The sequence below is a fragment of the Syngnathus scovelli genome, chromosome 1 (assembly GCF_024217435.2).
Source record: "Syngnathus scovelli strain Florida chromosome 1, RoL_Ssco_1.2, whole genome shotgun sequence".
NCBI lineage: Eukaryota > Metazoa > Chordata > Actinopteri > Syngnathiformes > Syngnathidae > Syngnathus > Syngnathus scovelli.
Genome location: NC_090847.1, coordinates 17617122 through 17632739, shown reverse-complemented (window position 1 = coordinate 17632739; position 15618 = coordinate 17617122). Strand labels below are relative to the sequence as shown.

Here is a 15618-nt window from a genome sequence, read left to right as displayed (position 1 = left end):
GTGGAACAGGAGCATGTCTGCATGCATGCTTGTGCGGTTTGATTGGCACATCTGCAGATGTCTTTATCTCCGAGGGCATTGCAGATTCACAACTCAAGAAGGCTATCACGACCGCAGTAATGCCAAAGGAAGATTTCTGTCTTCAAACATCAGAAGGAGAAAGCCATAAAATCCTTCTCATTCACACTGCTTAACGAGACTTATCTGACATTGCCGGATAAGAGTGCTTACATGAAATATTTGTAATTCCCTCTCTGGCTAATTAGAAGTCTGTAGTCTGAATAATTCTCAGAATTGTGCCATGAAGAAGTGAAATCGGGAACATCAGATTCCCTGCTGACATACTGCGTAAAGTCTCGTCTTTTTTCACCAAACACTATCACATAATCTGACTACTAACTAAAGAATTCATTTGGTCGGAACATTTGTCTAACATTTGCTCACCAACAAACATTTTATCATCTTTGTATGCTATCTTTAAGCCGTATGCTTGTTGATTAATGGGGTTAGGCCGGTTGTGTTTAGTTCTTTCCCCTTCCACTCGGGCTCTTTTGTTTGTGTCTTCTGTGCCTAACCTCCAGCAACTCGTAGACAGTATAGAAAAAAGAGAGATGATGGGAAGAAAAAAACTGACCATGCTTATTAAGGATATGACAACCCTTTTTGACATACTGTATGGCACTGTAAGCAACCATTGAATTATTTGTTTTTCCTTTACCCTTGACAAAGACAAACAGCTACAATATGAACTAAGAAAAAAAAAAATTAACAGACAGTTTCCTGAGCATCAAGATGGGAAACATCTCTTTCATGTTTGAGAATTAAAGTTGAGGTAATACAATTATGTTTTAAAAGAGGTAGATAGATAGATATAGATAGATAGATAGATAGATAGATAGATAGATAGATAGATAGATAGATAGATAGATAGATAGATAGATAGATAGATAGATAGATAGATAGATAGATAGATAGATAGATAGATAGATAGATAGATAGATAGATAGATAGATAGATAGATAGATAGATAGATAGATAGATAGATAGATAGATAGATAGATAGATAGATAGATAGATAGATAGATAGATAGATAGATAGATAGATAGATAGATAGATAGATAGATAGATAGATAGATATGACCTGGAGAACTGATTTGGAAAAATAAATGACTCTTTGATTGGGGAAATACAAGATAGATAGATATGACCTGGAGAACTGATTTGGAAAAATAAATGACAAACTCTTTGATAGGGGAAATACAAATAAACAAATAGGATGATGTAACACACTGATGTGTGTGCACATCTTTTTAGAACTGCAGATGTCGCTGTTTTCAGAATTAACCAAACATTCAGACAATCAAACCCATTTTAAATGGGACTCAGCACTCATCTGCCACTATTTAAAGTGCTTCAACAATCTACACCTAATTTAATTAATTCAACCCTAAATGAAGTTCAAATGTTCTATTTGGGTTTTACTACTGTTTGTGCAATCACAACCGTCTAATAACATGCGCCATCATCTGAGGAAAGTTCCCGCAGCATTAGAGGGATTTCATTCATTTGACTTATGTGTGAAATTATTAACACGTTATATCATTTCACATGTTATTTTCACACTAAACTGCATGAGGGCGCTCTAGGCCTGTGGAATAATTGGAACTGCAACTGACGATGAGTCTGACGTAAGCCACATAGAATAAGAAAGCACTGCATCTTCAACTTTCGGGGTTAGCAGAGTTGTTTATAAGTAACGTAACAGAGGATGAAGATTTGGTGGGATTTAATGATTTGGAGTGACACAGATGGTTCAATAAACTTGTTAGCATGTTAATTATGCTATAGTTATTTGAATAACTCTCTATGTTACGTCAGGCACGTTCTCAGTTTCTTGTTTGTGTGTTTATGTAACGTTAGCATACCGTACCTTTAACCTGTTGTTGCCTATTCTATTTTTATTTTAAATTGCCTTTCAAGATGACATGTCTGTTCTTGGTGTTGGATTTTATCAAAAATATTTCCCCCAAAAATGTGCCTTATACAGTGTGACTTATATGTCTTTTTCTTCTATATCATGCATTTTATGGCTGGTGCGACTTATACTCTGGAGCGACTTATAGTCCAGAAAATACGGTAACTGTTTCAAGCGTGTAGGGTATTCACATACTTACTGTAGCTACAATATATACAGTATATTATTTGTCTCCTTGACCAAGACCTATACCTTTAAATAATGGGGCATTTAAGATCAACGTTTGTTCACAGGCTATACATCATTATGTGCAGTATGTACAGCCTAAAGACAAGTTTTTGACAGTTGAGGTGCATTTGATTTTCTTCGACTGTTCTTAAATTAAAGGCTGTCTGTCTCTGCATGTGTCTTATGAATAACTGGTGACACATTGGAGACTGTGTCGTCTGCCTTTCTCCCAAAGTTAGCTGAGCCGCTGATCTTGAACTGGGTGAGCTGTTTGTTTGGTGTTGTTTTTGTTCTTGATTTTAGTGAATATGGATTAGGAAATCACCAGGTTCAATCAGAACACATGGCGAAAGTAAGACGCAATTAAGATAAATTCCCTTGTAATGTATTTCAACAAAGTTCGATCTCATGTCTCCAGTGAGGACTACAATAAATGTGATTGTTCTGGAATTTTGCACAAAAAAAGTAGTTTTCTAAATTGTCATTTGTCATCTCTCTACCAGGTGACACAAACAACATAAATTGAAATATGTCAAAATAAAGCATGGTTTGAATGCTACTGCCTCGATTTGATGTGATTGCCAACTTGGGAATACTAAATAGTTGAAGCAATTTCAAAAACCATTTTCCTCCAACCATTACCTGAAATCTCAGTCGGAGATGGAACACCATAATATATCAAGAATCAACAAATATGAGAAGTCAAATTTGAAAAGAAAAATAATGGAGGTGAAAGCGGAATTAAGTGCTTACGCGAACCAAGATAATTGCATTGCTATTTGAGAGATCCTTTAATTTGATGGGATTTGCAGGAGTCTTCTAATCTCACTTCTCAGAGGAAGAAGCATAAAAAGAACAGTGTGTTAATGCCAGGATGTAGTCTGCACCACACCAGGATGTTAGTGGAAAAAGATGAGAACAAAGTTGAATTCATAAAAATAGACATTGGGCTTGAAATGAAAAACAGAAAAACTGGTCACTTAATTCGCATTTCATTTTGGGAGTGATGTAACCAACATTTCAGAGTCATGTGTTCTTCCACATCTCAGGATTTCAATCCACTAGTATCAAATCTAAATGATCCCCCACATCATTTTCCTCCTAAACTATCTCACTTAACTTTCACTGACAACACATGACAAGTACTGCAGGGTGCAAGTAGTAGTTTTTCCCCATTAATTTGTCTTTTAGAGATGAAAGTAATTTCTTCTTTTTTTCTTTTGTGTTCTGTGCTATTTGTGTTTTCATTACTTTCTGCAGACACTGTAGTTGTGTCTAATTCAGGAAGAGTTGGGTCTGCAGCAGTATCTGACTGTGGATGAAGGCAGACCCAGATTAAGATGGGAGACGTACTGGTCAGTAATGTATGTTGTATGAAAAATACATATGTTGCTGGGAATGGGCTAAATCCTTTTTGAATTTTGAATTGCTCTATTAAGTCAGCTTTATATTTTATGTAACTTTTTTTGTATTGCATTTTTTTAATAATGTGCATGGCCTCGTTAGTTTGATGATGTGCTCCTTTTTTCTTTTAAATTTTATTTATCATGCACACTTCAACAACAAAAATGTGGATTTCAAATCTTCTTTTCTTGGTATATGCAACTGATCAGACATGCACTACAATTTTGTAATGTCCAAGAATTTAAAATCTTTACTTGGGGACCTTTATCAGATATGGGATTAAGATGCGATTAATTAGATTAGCTAATTACAAATCTGAATTAGTAAGTAATTAGCAGTAATTATTTAGATTATTTTTTCTAATCGCTTGATAGCACTAAAAATGTGTGTGCGGGTGTGCGTGTGCGTGCGTGCGTGCGCGCGCGTGCATTATTATTCGAAAACGAAACGAAAATGAAATGAAACGAAACAAAATGGCATTATATGTACTTTTCGTAAATAAAAAATATTTTGTTTCTTTAATTTATTTGCATTTAATTAAACATACAAATGTGTCAGATCATTTTGCCTGTATATACGTACGTATATATATATGTATATTTTTTAAAATATATATGTACTATGTATGTATATAAATAAATTGCAATGAGTGCCCTTTCCAAAAGATTTCATTGTGATCTGAACAGATGTTGTTGTTGATTGTTCTCACCCAAATCTGGTTCAACAATAAGGCCTTTAGGCTTTCTTTCCTCTGGTCATAACACCGCACGTGCCGTGCGCATGTGCCTGTAAGAGTGTCAGTGGTAAACTTCAGCTGAACCTTATTTTGTCTTTTGTACTGCCAATCTCCTCTACTCTAACATTGCACTCTGTCATCAATATGGAGAGGTTGATATTTTTACGAGTTTGTCAGCAGGCTTGACTGATGCTCTGAAATGCCTTCAGCCATCTTCAAGGGAACTGTCACACTCGGACATACAGTACAACTCCTCAAAGCACACACGCAGCCACATGGACACACACACACACGCATACGGACTCAAACACTTTTTTATAAATGATTTATACATACAACACAGGCAGGTATGTATTGACTTTTAAAATGTAGTCTTTTTTTCTTTCTATTTCCCTCATAAGACACCAATAAAACATACATTGACAAAACGGACTTGCTACCTTCAATCAGACGAGGACCAAATGGATTCCTGCTAGTTTTAAGCGGACATCATGAATAGAAGAGGATGTGCTTTGAAAACAAAGGAAGTGCAAGGTCTTTCTGATTTAAAATATACTTTCGTTTAGGGAACAATGTAAGCTTTTTGATTCCACCCTATTTCCAGCTAAATGTTTTTTGTTTTTTGTTTTTTTTTTCATGGCTCTTACTGTTATTATCGACGTGAGCGGACAGGAGTATTCGACTTTGTTGTGGCGAGAAGTGTGACATCCATAATGTATTTCCTATTAGAGGATGCCACGCATGGACACACCTGGCCACGTGTCACAGTGGGATGGACAGGAAGTGGATGAGAATAAATGAGAGCAGAGGAATAAAGGTTGCCAAGTAACAGATAGCGGCAGTTCAAGAGAGTGGTGAAGTGCGAGTCAAAAGAAATAGAAGAGCTAGAATATGTCAGGTTCAGAAAGCCACTGGACATTTAGTCCTTCATATAACTCATAAAATCCACACATAAACTAGCTTTCATGGTGCATGGCAGTAGTTAAGCCAATTGCTTTGAACATGTAAATCCTCTCGTCTCACCTGTGCCACCTCCATCCGTAATTGCTGTTCTCTTTTGCATGCCTGTCTATCTTCCTCCTTGCTTTTGACCCCGTAAGATGGAGGGTCTCATCCTAAATGATAATTATTTTGGTCCATATGCACACAGCCATCACAAATTGATTACCGTGTAATGCTCCAAGCACTTCCACTCCCTCCCTCTCATTCGCTCCCCTTCCGCTGTGTGATTTTGCATTAGGCCGACTCCATTTCCAATCAGGCTGTCATTAAAGTACACCCCTGGGTGCATCCCAAACAAAAAGAAGCACACCCTAAAGCTGTTCCTACATAATTTTTGTCTTATTCCACTCCACTTCAGCCCTCTTTGCTGAACCTGTTTTTCCATCAAATCTTCATTCTGTTTTATACGCATTCTAATTATATATACATTACTATTTGTATTCACTCATTAGCATTTTTGTTCACACTGTCTCTACCTTTTTCCCTTCTCTTCATCATTCTCACCCCCTTTATGATATCTGCAGCTTCTGAATACGTTCTACTTTTTTTGCAGCACATAAACAGACAGTGCCCTTGGGGGGGGTGTTGGAGAGCTCTGTCTTTGTTTGTGCGCATCTCTAACTAACTCTCCATCTGCAGGGAGCCAAGCCCGCCAGTGCAAGACAGATAGCTGGCTCAATCCCAAACCCCTTTCCAGTTGGGCTCATTTCTTTACCTTAACCTCACAATGTCTCTCTCCTTCCAGGATAAAGCCCTCCCTCTGAGACGAATGCCAGCAACCGACACTCACCACTTACTGAAGATACCTACTCCAATGATTAATCGTCCTAAAAAAAAAACTTTAGCTAAATCTTCTTCAGCTTTCAATGGCTATCCAATCCTCCCCAAATCATATGACGTGGGTTTTCATTATTACAGTATATATACCCCAACTGGTTTATGGTGCAAGCTGAGGCTGAATGACTAATATCAAAAACTCAGTATGTGAACACATAAAAGAGGCAACTTCAAAGAAAGAAGAATTTGAGTAATAAGCAATAGTCTGAAAACAGAGTTTGAGTTCTATAATCGTTTAAGGCAGTGACTTAAGCCATGAAAATTGTTTGATGTTTTTTTATATTGTTCTAAAATTGATTTATATTCTATTCAGTACGAAATGTGATGGTATATTGAAAATGCAATTTTGGAGGAAATTACAGAAGTTGCTGGATTTCAGAATGTGCTGCACGGTACTTACATGCGCAGTAATGCACCATCAAGGTGCACTATACTATGCAAAATTTTCTATTTCCTCTGGCTTTGATGGACAAGCTCCTTATGGACTGTGAAAAGAGGTTTTATCACTCACCATTATCGGGCTCAGATTTCCTGTCATGCTCGGTGTCGGTGAGAGACAGGGCAGAGTTGGCGCGGCTTGTCAGGCAGGAGCTCTGCTCAGACTTCAAGCCACGCATCCACATGTGCTGCAGGCCATGAGCGGGTGATGGTTCCACTTCCGGCTCAGTGTCCACATCTGAACCTACGCCCAGGGAGTAGCCGCGGCTGTGGATGTGAGCGGTGGGACCAGTGCATAATGTTTCCTCCTCTTCTTCTTCTTGACGATGATGGTTCTGTTGCTGCTGTTGGTGGACAAATTCTGGACTCCTCATCTGAACAGCGTTGCAGAAATCTAAATCTGAAGAAGAAAGACGGGAGACATATTGAGAGCCTGAAGACAAAAAAACTAGAGGCTGGGGTGTGTTTGTTTTCTACTTCAGCAAACAAACAAAGCAAGCATTGGAGAACATACCTCCCTTATAATAATAAAGGAGAATAGATCTAGATAATACAGAGCAAAGTTTAGGAGGAACATGCCTTATTCAATTACTCAAGGGCTAGTCCGGGCTCATGATAATATTTGTGGTTAGTTCTGAAAAAAAAAAGTGACATAAAACTATTCCAAAATCATGAAGAAAGTCTAGCAGACTCAAGGACAAAACTATTGCAAATAGGAAACTTCCGTTCATTTGTATTTCTTTTATTTGCCAACCGGTGTCTGAATGTTTTTTTTTCTAAATACAAGCATAATGCATTGATTAATTAATTTCATTGATGATCTTTTAGGATTGTGTGTGGTCAATGTCTGACCCCACTCATGTTTTTAATGAACTGCCTCCATGCCTATTTGCTATGCATACACAATTGAAAATTCAAAGGAAGGCGGGTCATTATATCATAATTTTGAGTTTCAGTGGCCAAAATGCCAACCTTCATTTCCTTGAAACATTTGCAATGCAGCCATATTCTGTTCTGACTACCTGATGTGTGTTATTGAACTTGAGATGTATTGAACTGCTGCTCAAACGGAGCACTGATCTCATCTATATTCTCCTTGGTGGGGTGAGAGATCAGATAAAGATCAAACCTTATTAATATTGACTCAGACCGAGGGAAAAATTGAGCCTCGAATGCTTTCAGGTAATAGAACGCCCTCCAATCCAAAGAATCAACCTGTTATCTGAGAACATAAGATAAACTGTGTTAGTCCTCCGGTTACACTTCAATTCAATTCAATTGAGATTTCCTTTTTTTTTGAAAAAGAACAATTTTGATCCAGCTGAATAAATTTTCTTCTTTAGCTGCTTTGGTGATTGCTATATAATTTACGTGTGGCAGTAATGGAGTCCATGTAATTTGAAATAAACGGTGGCATGAATTGAAATCCACAAGGATTATATTGAAACCATGTAGACGAAATTATTATTTCCTACTTCAGTTTAGTTTATGTAATAAATATTTAGTCCTACATCAGGCAACTCCAACTCTGGTCCGTGAGGGCGGCTCTCTTGCCTGTTTTGCATGTCAACCTCAATGTTAAACATTTGAATAAGGTGTGTTGGACAAGGGGAAAATGTAAAACATGCAGGACAGCGGCCCTCCAGGACCGGGTTTGGACAGCCCAGTCGTAGATGGACACAGTATCTGCCACCTAGATCATGTATGCTGCTGAGCAATTACATTGGTGTAAAACACAATTAGTATAGTTGCTGTAACTAATGGACGAGCGGGATTAATAATTAGTCGCTATTGCAGGAGGAAAAACAAATTATGACCTACATTAAGAGCTTCAAAAAACATTCAAAATATGCACATAAAAACCCAGTTGGGATACAATCACAGATGAGTGTCAATACAAAACCCAGCATTGTACGTAGATCTATTGACAACTGGGATAACGGTCATTGTGTCTTGCAGTCTTTGTTTTCTTTCTGGATTTAAACTGGGCAAAACAATTGTCATTGTCTAGATTAGAATAAACTGTGTGCAATTGGACAAGAAAAAGAACAACTGCTTGTTTCAACAGACAAGCTAAACCCTTATGATTTTAAACTCAGTTATAAAAAGTTGCCGTAATTATGTCAGCAGTCATTTCCTCTGGACTCGATGAAAATAAAATGTGTATATAATTTGGTTGTATCCCCAAAACACTGACGTTTTCACTCAACTTCAGTCCTTCATCTAATTGAGATGAGCACATTTACCTTTTGTTTGTTCAAGAGTCCAATTTCCACAATGAATCTATGGAGGACTTGTTCCACTTGATTACGTTTGATTCACTCACTTAAACCTCTCTAAATAGCACCATCTTGCTGTCCAGCTGCCATAATTCAAATGAAGCAAGCCAAACTAGGTTTAAACATGACACACTCATCTGTGTTGGCGTCATTTAACACATGTAGCAATAAGCGCATGAGCAATATTTATGTTTATGTTGTCTCCTAGCCAATCAGTGAACTCAGTTAATCGCACAAATGAAAAGGTTATGACTAAATATAATGATACACGAATGTAGTTTTCGTGATGCATTTTCACTGAGTGCCTTATGAGACATACATTTGTCATCAATCTGAATTTAACTGCAGAATCCATGTGCTTAAAGCTTGAGGTTTCAAATTGACCTTCCGGATTATCTGGTAAAGAGCAGAATTCTGGGTTACTACATTAATGATTAATTTCCTGAAATGCTGTTTTTTTTTTTTTAACCATGCAATAAGTTCAACTTCTCTCTCGCCATTTTATAGAATGTTCTTACAAAATCTTGGTAATACCTATTTATTTATTTATTTATTTATTTATTTATTTATTTATTTATTTATTTATTTATTTGTTCATTCGATTTAAAAAAGACGAGACGTTATGTTGATTTTGTTCATCTGTGGTTTTCACGTTGGAAGCCTGCCATGGATGCCCTTTTCACTTGCTGAGTCATGAACACCGACATTAGCCGGGTGTTTAGATGTTGTCCTAGGTTCTTTAACTTCTTTTTTGACCTCCTGGATGAGTCCTCACTGTGCCCTTGGGGTCATTTCTGTAGGCCGCCCACTCCTGGCAAGGGACACCATTGTTCCATGTTTTTTCCATTTGTGGATAATGGATCTCACCGTGGTTCACTGGAGTCCAAAAAGCTTTAGAAATGTCTTTACAAGTCTTTCCAGATGGATTGATGTCACTTTATTTCTCCTCTGTTCTCTTTTTCTTTGGATCATGGCATTTTTTGCAGCTTTTTTAGGTCTTTTGGCTGACTTTATTTTGTTAGCCAGGTTCTATTTGGGTAATTTATTGATTGAATTGCTCTGGACCCAATTAGGCTTCATTACGGTCAGTGAAATGTCAGAAAAAAATCTGAAAAGTACAGTACACTGTAAGATAGCATTGAATAGTTCTATCTATCTATCTATCTATCTATCTATCTATCTATCTATCTATCTATCTATCTATCTATCTATCTCCTTGTAAACTGAATTTTTCATTTACTAGGGTTATGTTAAGATCTCGGAAATTAAATTGGGTATGGAAAACATTGACTGAAACTGGCAAATAATCTAAAAACTAATCAAATCTAAAAACTAATAAAAGGAAAACTGATTTTTATTGGACAGTGATGATTATTTGTTCTGCTGACATTACACAAGGGAAATGGTTATGGTCAGCAGCCTTATTTACTGGCAAAGAATCCGATATACTATGTACCTTTGTGCCTGACCTCAGCATCTCAAAGTAAAGGATATTTCTCAGTTGCCAGACTTGCCGGGATGTAGTATTAAATTAATTTTTAACAAAAAGCATGTATGTGACATCAGGAAATAGAAAACAGAACAAAAAGGAAAGGCTGGCTCGTATATGAAAGGAAATGTGAATAGGGAATTAAGATGAATTGGCTGATCCCTGTCATCCATTAAAAATGTCACTGGAGGCAATGCCCCCCTTAACAGTTGGTTACTTAGGCAAGCTATGCTTTATATAACTCTGTTGCCCAAAGATGAACAGATGTGCTTCATACTACCAGCCTTCACTGAGATTTGAAAAGTTGCTTTCGGGTGTCGTTTGCAACTTGCCATATGATGTGATGAACGTCATCGAAGTCATTTTTCTTTTTTTTTCTAAATATAATGGGAAGCTAGAGAAACTTAATATAGGCAAATGCTGGCACGCGTCGGCGATGACTGATGGTCACTGTGGGTGGTTACATGTTGAGCAATATGACAAAGTTCATAGTAGGTGGTATTTAAGACATAAAATTGCTTGTCCGTATGGTTGTAACGGTTATGGTTGGCTAATGCTGCTTGTTAGCTTGGTGGGATGGTCTTGCAGAAAAGCAGGACGCTAGGGTGGCAGAGAGTGCATCTATTGATCACAGTGAACCCTGCACAGCAGCACAATCCTGATGAGGTACAGCTTCTCTCTTAACACCATACATGACCTGCATAAAGGCTATCCATCACAGCACGCACTGGCCCATTTCTCCTCCTGTCACCAGCAGGGAAGAATTTCTCAGTGTGTATGCGTCAGCGTTACCTCACGTGTGTCTGTGTCTGTGTGTGTAATGAAGGGTGGTGTTCCACCCCAGGTGAGGCCAAAGAGGTTTGGGGCTGACCCAGTTTAGCTGTGGGAGGGAAATATCACCTCCGCGGAGAAGAGGTAATTGGTTGCCCCCAACTGTCCTTCTGGTTCATTGTAGACTGTGATGGGTAATTCACATAGGCCCTTTTAAAATCGTGTGTGTGTGTGTGTGTGTGCGCGCACGTGTGCCATATGTGTGTTTTTTTGACTGCTTTTCACATCCAGCTTCTGAGAGGACTTTTACAGGTAAACATGCCCTGAGCACATAGAATACCTGGCTGAGCTTGGCTGTAGTTGTTCTGTCTTTCACGGTGTGATCCAAGCGTGAGGCGTAGCTCATGTGTGTAGTCAGGCAGGGTTTCACGGGAGGTGTAAGAGCGTTGGTGAGCGTGACCGTCCTCACTCTCATCAGATGAACTGGTGTAGGACATCTCCATTTCATGACGGCCCTTAGACAGCGGCTGGTAGGGTTTACTGTCCATCTCCTCCATGGCTTGAAGGGCATCCACTTAATCACTCAGCACAGCCACAATGCAGAATAGAGAGTCTGGAGGGAGGGATATGGGGAAGGGTTGGGTAAAGGTGAGCGAATGAAGAGGACAATGGAGAGGAAAAAATGGATGAGCCGGTGCAGGAAAATGAAAGGAAAGGAGGGATTGAATAGGCAAGGTAGGAGAAAAAAAATAGAACAGGAAGTGAGTTACTGAAAACTGCCGAACAATACTGCAGCATCTGCCCATTCCTATTACACTAGACATTTATAAACAGTATTTGCCCTCTTTGATATTTCACACCAAAGGTTAGTTCCAAATCGATATACTCCGAACAAACCGCTATTATGCCCGATGGCATTTGATGAAAACTTGAATAAGGGGCTATAGTTTAGCTTCACGTGTTCTTGTTTGTCAGTCTTCTACAGACAACTATTGACAGGTTTCAGATTTATCAACACTGCTGCTGTGTCTCTTTTCTAAATAAACCCAGTGACTCACTCACCATTTCATTATGTAATGTCAAAACACTTACAAACCAGTATTCCTCTCCTCATTTGGATCAACTTAAGTGACGTCTTTCAGCTCCATTTAATTAGTCTTGTTCATCTTCCCACGACATTGAAATCTTTGGCAATTTGCTTTTAACGCTAAAAATGATTTGTGAGGACAATGATTCGCAAGCTAGAAAATGTGATTAGATATTACTTGCTTCAGTCTCATCAGTTTCAGTGGCATTTTTATTTAAATGAATTGATCTACAGTATGCTACAAAACAGTAGCAAACCACTCTGTGCCATCTTTTTGAATAAGAACAACAAAAATCATTTGTCAGGAATTGTTAAATTTTGCCAAAAGGAATATATATTGGTGCAAAACTTAATTCATAAATCAACAACTAATGGATTAACAATTATTCATATATATATATATATATATATATATATATATATATATATATATATATATATATATATATATATATATATATATATATATATGGAATCAATTAATTGTTTAGAGAGCTTTTTTATTAAAAATGGTTCAAATCCTTGAAATTTCAGACGCTCAATTGTAAATATTCTGACACTTCTGTAGTTGTCTATGAAAGCAGATTATTATACGTATATCTGTTTAGTAAAACACTTATTTGCAAATCATTTTCACTTTTTCTTTGGAAAGTGATGATCAACACATGTACATATACTTTGAGATGATACAAACTAAACCACAAACTTCACACACAATTACGCTTGTGTATTAACTGCATTGCCAATTTGAAATAATGTCCTGTTATGAAAGGGTTGGAAATTACAACCCATTTACTTTTGTCCGATTCGATGATTAATTGACAAAATAAGCGCGAGATTATTTGATTGAATTGTTAGTTGAAGCCCAAAGTAGGACTCAGCAAATAATTGAGGTGATGTTCGTTAGACTTGTAAAAGTAAAATAGAACAAAATAAGTCAAATTAAATACAATCACAGGATGAGAGAGACTCCTTTTTGTAGTGTGTGTTTGAATGTGTGTAAAGATGCAATGCAGCAAAGGTGTTAATGATGATGATATGATATTTAGGTCATTTTGTAACAAACTAAATAAAGTGTTCAATAATAAAGTGTACAATGTGCAGTAATAAAGACATAGAGGTGATGATAGTTTTGAGTAATATAGTTTTGGGAGTCGAACAAATAGGAAGTATTGACATTTTCAAAGTGAATCAAAATGATTGTGATTATTATTTTTTCCATAATCACCTAGCCCTAATTATTATCATTAACACTGTATACTTTAATTAGCAGGCAAAGCAATGGCGATATTTTTTCCCGCTGGCTGCCACTGGAAAATGGCGCTTAAAATCTGCTTCATGAATCAGTTGTCGTGTTTTCTAACTCCTTGAGATGGCACTGTGGGTTAAAATAAAAAGGTTTACAAAACGATAAGTCAGTGCACATGTAACCCATTATTTTCCTAGCACTACTGATGGCTTACCTGCCTCATAAACCATAAAATGTTTGAATGACAAACTGGCAGCATGACACTGGACAGGAACAGGAGGTCTGACAGACACCCATTACCAAAGGAGCTATTCTCCAAACGTCTCTATTACAATAAGTATTTATGTCTGTATTTATGAATGTATTAAAATTGCATTTGCAATTGAATACCTAAAAGAAAACTATCTGCCAAACTGTCTGGATGTGGTGAGGTATGGCACCTCTCGTCCCTAATGCAAAGTCACCACTGATTAGCTTTCAGGTACTATGCCCAGTCTGAAGTATTTCCGGCAGATATAAAGCTTCTAAATGGAGCTTGAGAGGGTCATTGCTCATAGAGACAAAGTGCCGTGGTATTGACCTCTTCAGGGAGTCCTGTAGTCCATATATCAAAGCCATTAGAGTGCGCCTGCTCAATACCTCGAAGATATGCAGCAAAGGGTGATCACCACCAACCTGATACCATCCAAGTATACAGCTGACCTTTCTACCAAGACAATAATGTTTTCATTCCACCTGAAAGATTATTTTACTTGCTCTCATGCTCACCCTTCTCAGTTAGACAAACTCTTATGTGCACACAAAAAATGACCTAGTACTGAAGTAAAAAATTGGGCCAAATCTCTTTTACCCATTCATCCCACACACACTCTCACCCCCCCTAGAGATGCTATTGTAACTTTGCTTCGTTATTAAAAGCTCTGCACTCTCCTATCATTCCTACTTGTTTGTCCCCCTTTTGATAACAAAAGCATATAACAATGCCTTTGCATGAATGGATTTTCCCTTCCACCTTTTGTTCCAGATGCGCACTCTAAACAGAGCAACCCTGAAATGTGGTCGTTCCCGGCCAAATCTGGCTTACCTCACATTCTCTTGTCAACGAAAGCACCTATTCTCTTACCCGTTTCAGAGTCTGCCATTAAGTCCAGTGCCACGTGACGGTGAAACGATATATTGCACTTGATGGTTAGATTTAGTTACAACAAACATCGCAATGAGTTGTTAGTTGCTACCAGAAAGCTATCAAACTTGTGTAGAGAGACTGAAAGAACATTTTTATTGTTAACAAAAGAAGTGGTGTCAGGCAGCAAATACAGCAGATATTTACTGGTGAAGAATATCCATGGAAGTGGACTTCTTTTTAAACCTACAACTAAGAAAGCGAGAAATGATTCCGCTTCAAACATGGTGCCAGCAGACCACAGCGGACATTAAAAGACAAGTACACCTAAATCTTGGTTATACACGGACCAGAATCTGGGAATCGAAGGAGTCCTCTGTCACGTTAATTTACGTCAGTGGGTCACCATGCATTCTCCACACACATCGTAGTCTATTGACACTTTATTAAAAAAGAAGCAATATGCAGATGAAAATATTAGGCTGAGTCATTTTGATGCTATATGAATTGATGGAAAAGAGAATAAAGCAAACATTTATTCTACTACTGTGTCGGGCCACACTTTGACTTGTGAGGGACTGCATGTATGGATAAGGTGCTTCTGCGAAGCTCACCCTTTCCGAATCAAAAACAATCCTATCTATGCGTAACACTGTAAAAATGTAGTCATAAAGATCAAACAACCCGATTTCTTATTATCAAATGCCTTTAAATTCGTCGCGGAAATTCATCAAATCACTCATGCTAAGGTTTATACGCTAGTCATTTTAGCTTCATTTATATCGTCCATTTTAAATGTTTTTACACTTCTCTGGCGGTCATCAAAATATGCCTACATTCATGTGTCTCGACCAACACAAGGAAGGTTGGGCACATCTAATCAGAAGAATAGCAAGTAGACTCCCCTTTTTTGTTGATGGAACTCAAAGGATACATTTATCCGTAAGCACACCTTTCTGATTAAATTGCTTTCATTGAATTTATTTTATAGAAAATATA

General features: G+C 37.7%; 1 protein-coding gene across 2 annotated transcripts in view; it reads right to left on the bottom strand.

The window, feature by feature from the left end:
* Positions 1–15618, bottom strand: part of tenm1 (teneurin transmembrane protein 1) — a 176278-nt gene that overhangs the window by 144614 nt on the left and 16046 nt on the right. For both annotated transcript variants that reach the window (XM_049744686.2, XM_049744678.2), the window contains 2 exons: positions 11501–11773; positions 6695–7021 (listed from right to left, as the gene is read on the bottom strand). In XM_049744686.2, the coding sequence (XP_049600643.1) occupies positions 6695–7021; positions 11501–11717 (544 nt within the window). In that variant the 5' untranslated portion in view covers positions 11718–11773. The remainder of the gene's footprint in view (positions 1–6694; positions 7022–11500; positions 11774–15618) is intronic.